The sequence below is a fragment of the Herpailurus yagouaroundi genome, unplaced genomic scaffold (assembly GCF_014898765.1).
Source record: "Herpailurus yagouaroundi ecotype Mexico unplaced genomic scaffold, PumYag 250, whole genome shotgun sequence".
In the NCBI taxonomy this organism is placed as follows: Eukaryota; Metazoa; Chordata; class Mammalia; order Carnivora; family Felidae; genus Herpailurus; species Herpailurus yagouaroundi.
In genome coordinates this window covers 1,635,952-1,641,951 of record NW_024412467.1, presented here as the reverse complement: position 1 = coordinate 1,641,951, position 6,000 = coordinate 1,635,952, and the positions used below count along the sequence as shown (strand labels likewise).

Genomic DNA, 6,000 nt, shown 5'->3' with positions numbered 1-6,000 from the left:
TTTTTTTTTTTTTTTTTTTTTTTTTTTCCTGATTCTTGTTTCCCAGGGTTGTAGAAATTTGGCATCATGATTTCCTTCTTGGATTAGAAGAATTTTCCTAATCTGTTTCCCAACTTTTTTTTAATCGACTGTTTTTTTTTTAATGTAATTTTCTTAATGTTTATTTTTGCGAGAGAGAGAGAGAGACAGAGCGTGAGCAGAGAGGGGTAGAGAGAGTGAGGGAGACAGAATCCAAAGCAGGCTCCAGGCTCTGAGCTGTCAGCACAGAGCCAAACACAGGGCTCTATAGAACTCACGAACTGTGAGATCATGACCTGAGCCAAAGTTGGATGCTCAACCGACTGAGCCACCCAGGTGCCCCTAACCAACCGGGTTTTATTTTGTTCCTTGTTTGTTTTAACCTCGGGGAAAAGAAATTAGGCATTCTCAAGCTTGACATGAGAATGTTGTCGTTTATCCTTTGCACAAACTCGGTAAAACGAACAAGGAAACTTCTCCATCCTATTTTTGTGGTGAGAGAAGCGATGGAACTCTCATTTTAGAAAAAATGAGCGTGTCTAGGAAGTATAGGTTAAGAGTGAGTTTAGCAGGAAAAACTGTGGTGGTGTTTGTCAGGCTCCAACCTTAGTCCTTAACTGGTGGTAAAATGGAGATACCCCTTGGGCTACATGAGAGGAGTTTGAATTCCATCATAGGAACTGGATCAAAGGAGTAAGATTTCGGAGCAGTAACACTGTGGTCCCTTTAGATTCCTGTAGAATAGGAATAGTGGCCGTGGTTTCGTTCACACTGTCTGCCAAGGTGGGCGTTTAGTGATGGTTTGGGATGTCAGGATGTGGAAGGAGTCTTGTGTTTAGGGCTCTCCTTCTAAAGTTACGTTTTAAAGACTTCAACACCCTGTGCCTCATGTCTCCTGAGTACGTGAATAGTGAAAAGTACTTACGACTCGCAAAATGCATCTTTAAAGATAAAGTAATTTCATCTAGGTTTAAATAGTAGACAGTGCTGGCCACGAGTTGCTTTATGAAGAGTCCATTTGGTCCGTATGCCTCCCTTGCTTCTGTTGCTGACACCCCCCCCTTTCATCTGAGAGGCACTTCGTGATTTCTCCTCCCAGCAAATTTTTACGCATCGACAAATGTCCAGGGCAGGAAACGAAGGCCAAACAGTCTGAGAAAATTAACCCTTGTCATTTGGATACGGGGGCATTAACAGTTCTAAAGACAAGGTAAAGCTGGATCTCTTTTCTAGGGTACAACTCCTCTAACCAGCAGGTGTGAGAAGGGGAAGACTAAGAGAGCATATAGACCAGCTTTCTGGAAAAACATAGAATATTTGTTCTTAAATGTATCCTTAGGTGCATAATCATAGCTCATTCTTCTGTTCCCTCTTGCTCACGATGTGTATGTAGTGGGATCATAGGACTGAGCTACTAAAGAGTTTTCTCTTTCTATAAAACTGTTAAGGAAGAAAGAATTCTAAAGAAGAACGAAAAATAAGAGAGACATGAAATTCACCGTTTCTTCTTTCCCTCTTCGTCGTTACACGTAAACCACGAGAAAGAAATCATGAAACCGTTCATCCGTCAGCAGTGGCTCAGTATCTAAAATTGGGTTGCTTTCTCAACACCGGCGGTCGAAACTCGCCTGATTTCGAGCCCTGACTGTTGTCGCAAAAGCCCCTCGTCCCCGCGTGAACGTGGCAGACTTCACAGATGTGTCAGATAGAGTGAAAGAGTTGCGTTTGAAAGGCAGCTGTAAAGAGCATGTGAGATGAAGGAAAGCTTTGAGGCATTAGAAAGTCAAACCAAGAAGAGAAAAGTAGGTCCCATTTGGTGGATGGCAGCTATGGAGAACCCGGATGGTTGCCATACAAACCCCTCAGTGTCTGTGTAGTTAGTTTGAGCTGAGTGACCGATTTACAGGTAGGCGTCAGTGTGTAAATGGGTCTCTCTCTACCTGTCTTTTATATTATGTATAAATGTTATAGATCATCTGTATTCTTTTACATATAGCTCTCTGGTCATTCCTTTCCAGCTATTCAGAATTGTAATATACTTGAAATGTCATCATGGTCGTTCGTATGTGTTACACACATTTGGTATCTGTTCTAAAGGTTAAAGAGGGAGACTTGAGCCAGATTCTTTTTGCCCGTGAACACTTTTTCCGTAAAGTCAAGAGTCGCAGGAAAAAAACGTTGGACGACATCGTCGTTCCAAGCATTTTATTTGTGGCTGTCCAAATGAATTGGCTGGAAATTAGTCCCAAGCTGCTGCTCGATCCCTTTACCTGTCACGGTTGTGTGCAAAATGGAGGGAGTACTAAAGACATTTTTCGTGAAACATAGCAGATATTTTGGTAGTTGGGTTCTCCTGAGGATTATTTATTCTTAGAGGTTTCCCTTATGAATAGACCAGTCAGGCCAGGCCACTCTCTGCTTCAGTCAACTGCGAGGTCAAGGTCAGTTTCGGGGGAGAGCAACCTGGAAGCTGGCTCCCTTTCCAGCTGCCTCGGATTGACGCTTGCTTTACAGGTAGATATTCCTGAGATTGTCTGCCTTTAACCTCGAAAGAACCAAATCAGCAGTTTTCCCGGTGTATTTCAGGGTGACCCGTCTGGCTTTGAATATAATTGCTCATCTCTTCTCTCTCTTTTCTCCCAATAATAAATACTGGCAGAAGGATATTGTTATTAAAGCCGGCACAAAATTGTTAGAACTCTGAAGTTGTTTGTTTCAAAGGTCAGTATGAGCCAGTTCATTCTTTGAACCAAAGAGAGTTTCTCACCCTTGTGGCTGTTTTTGGGGAGAGCCTTAGATGACGGCCTATTAAAAAGACTACAAAGTAAGTTCTGTTATCTCTTACTTCACACAAAGACTGGTGTCCAGGATCAAACCGATTAAAACGTCCCTAACATCCATTCATCGGTATAGCGATGGCGAAGGGTGTGGTTACAAGGGATGCTGGGCCAGCCTCGTGAGGATCTGTTCCTGGTGCCGTTCCTAATGACACTTTGAATGGTGGCCTTTGTCATCTCTGTGAGTCAGTTTCTTCCTTCAGATTTGAGAGGGGATGACAGAGGCCTCCTCCTACTTTCACTGTGGTCCTGTTGAGGGAGAAGCTAGCACCTTCCTGGGGTTTGGCTTTATGTAATCAGCAGTTGGCACCAAGGCTTAAGTTCTGGTGGTTCGGGTGTTGGTTCCATATTTGAAAGACTCAACGAGAAGCGACAGCAGATACAGACTTGGAAACTATGGCAACCGTTTCCTAGTTAGTCTTTGCCCATAATCTAAGGGTCAGAATCTTGGTGGCAGAAGTGGGAGATGGGACAGTTACTTGAAATACCGAGGTGACAAAGAGTCCGGTGTCGCCTGGGAGTTGCGACCGTGGTCACAAGCAGTGAACAATTGCAGTGTCCGCTTGTAGCGGCTGATGTTTTACCATCCTTTAATCGTATTTTGTGTATCCATTTAATTTTTTTTTTAATTTTTTTTTTTAACGTTTATTTATTTTTGAGACAGGGAGACACAGCATGAACGGGGGAGGGTCAGAGAGAGAGGAAGACATAGAATCTGAAATAGGCTCCAGGCTCTGAGCTGTCAGCACAGAGCCCGATGCGGGGCTCAAACTCACGGACCGTGAGATCACGACCTGAGCCGAAGTCGGACGCTTAACCGACTGAGCCACCCAGGTGCCCCTTTATATCCATTTTAGTATCGTCAGGTGCAGCTGGGAATTACATTCTGTATCATTCACTGTTCCTTTCCGCCATGTAAATACAGTGTAAGCGATGAAAGCTGGGGCGAGGAAGGGGGAGGAGGCAGAAGGGGCCGTACGAGTCGAGAACATCGTCACCCTTTGGAAACGTGGGGGCTCGGTCTCCGCAGGGAGGCCGTCACATGTGACCAGCCATCCTGGAAAGAGGCGAAACAGATACTGAGTTTAAACATTTGATCCCAGATGCTCCTTCGGCCCCGTCCCTCCTGAACCATTAACTGAAGTTTGGAAGGCGAGTTTTGTGTGGACGCCTAAGGGCTTCCTTTATTTCGTTGCTAGATGACGCCCAAATCCAAACGGAAGAGTATCCATAGCCGGATGCTGCGGCCTGTTTCCAGGGCCTTCGGTGAGTTATTTCTGTGTCGGTAAAACACCCTCAGCGGGGACCTCGGGCCGCTTCGGGGCCGTTTCCCAGGGATGCTCGGGGAGGCAGCGCTCAGAAGGGCAGTCGCGTGGTTTGTGAACGCATGCGTGTGCGATTGGGTGAGGGGCCTGACGTGACCTGTAGGAATTCCGCAGCCCATCCGGAGGCACTCAGCTTGGGCCCGGGGCCCTGCTTCGTTTCAGAGATGGAGTTTGACCTCGACAAAGCTCTGGAGGAGGTGCCCATCCACATCGAAGACCCGCCCCTCCCGTCCGCCCGGCAGGAGAAGCGGAGCTCGGGGCTCATCTCCGAGCTGCCTTCTGAAGAAGGGAAGAAACTGGAACACTTCACCAAGTTAAGGCCGAAGCGGAATAAGAAGCAGCAGCCCACCCAGGCGGCGGTAGGTGGACCGGGCCCCCCACCCCCCACCCCTCCCGACCCAGGGGGAGCGCGGGGGACGGACCCCCCGCACGACCTCCAAGCCCGTGTCTCCGCTGGGCGCTCGGCCGTTGGGGAAACGATCATGCGGTCGAGCGCCCAGGGCCTCGGAGCGGAGTTGCCCTTGGAAGAAATCCTTAGAAAAGTCGCGGTCCCGTGCGGGAGCCCGGTGGACTCCGTCCAGCAGCCTGCGACGTCTGATACGGACGGGGGGCAAGGAGGCGCCAAAGAACTGGTGTGTGACTGACTCGAGGGTGCCCACCTCTGCCCCCCCCCCAACCCCGGCCGCGCCTGCCTCCTCCCCGCTCACCTGCCCAGCCCGGGTGGCGAAGCGGGGTTCGCGGGGCAGTGTGGAGACCACACTCCGTGTCCCCTGCGGGACAGGGTGGGACGGTTTGTGCCACGCAGCCTTCATGTAGCTTACCCCGTGCCCCTCCCGGGCGCACGTCTCCCCTCTCCTTTCCAAGGTTGGCCCCGGGGTCTCTGTCCCCATCTCCCTTCCCCTGCGGTCCCCCGGAATCTCTGCCGTGTCCCCACCCGCCTCTGCGGCCGCCCTGTCTCCGCTGACCTAATCCCCTTCCGCCGGGTCTCAGTGGTTACTTGACAAAGAAAAGTGCATCCTTCCCGAAACCACTTCCCGTGGGCTTGGTGTCGCCACGGGCTTCTTTTTCAACCCCCCCCCCCCCCATTCCGGTGACGCCTTGGACTGTGTTACTTGCTGCCTGGGCCGTGTGGGCAGAACCCGGGGTTACAGCCCGTGGCTGACGCTGCCCTGTCTGCTCTAGAGTCAGATAGTCACCTGCCTCCTCAACGTCAGCGTCCCAGAGCACCTCGGGCTCAGGCCGTTCAAAACTGGGCGCGTCTCTCCCTGTGAACCCGCCTTCCACTCACTTCCCTGTCCACCATGGCGCATCACAGGTGACGAGTCAGGATATGATCCTCATGAGACCCAGGTCCCGGTCCCAGCCCAGACCTCCTCTGCCTTCCTCCTCATCATCCCTGCCTTTGCTGCTTCCCACCCAGTGCCTCAGTCCTGCAGAGCTGTAGCCTTTTCCTCGTCACTTCCCCGCCCCGCCCCACACACCTCCTGGGCTGACAACCACTCATCTTTCAGATCTCCTCTTGCCTCAGTGTGCCAGGAAGCCCTCTCGGTCTCTACGTCTGTGCTCCCGTAAGGCTGTGCTTGCAGGACTCCAGGGGAGGCCATTCTCACAGACCGGATGTGCACAGTGCCCTGCCTGAACAACCTGCCATGGAGGCCGTGGCTCTTCCAGTGCCTGCTGTTCATAACTGTTAGAGCTGCCTTTCTAGCTCTTGTCATAGTGTTTTCAAAGCACTCTCTCCTCCTTGTCTCTAAGCCTCATGTAGGAAGGCAGGTAGTTTATTACCCTTGGATTTATGCTCAGTGGTGAGTGTGGTTTCA

The 6,000-nt window shown here is 50.4% G+C and overlaps 1 protein-coding gene across 4 annotated transcripts in view; it reads left to right on the top strand.

Moving 5' to 3' along the window:
- Window positions 1-6,000, top strand: part of CARMIL1 (capping protein regulator and myosin 1 linker 1) — a 313,766-nt gene that overhangs the window by 267,509 nt on the left and 40,257 nt on the right. For all 4 annotated transcript variants that reach the window (XM_040460656.1, XM_040460654.1, XM_040460655.1 and 1 more), the window contains 2 exons: window positions 4,055-4,121; window positions 4,343-4,539. In XM_040460656.1, coding sequence (XP_040316590.1) covers window positions 4,055-4,121; window positions 4,343-4,539 — 264 coding nt within the window. The remainder of the gene's footprint in view (window positions 1-4,054; window positions 4,122-4,342; window positions 4,540-6,000) is intronic.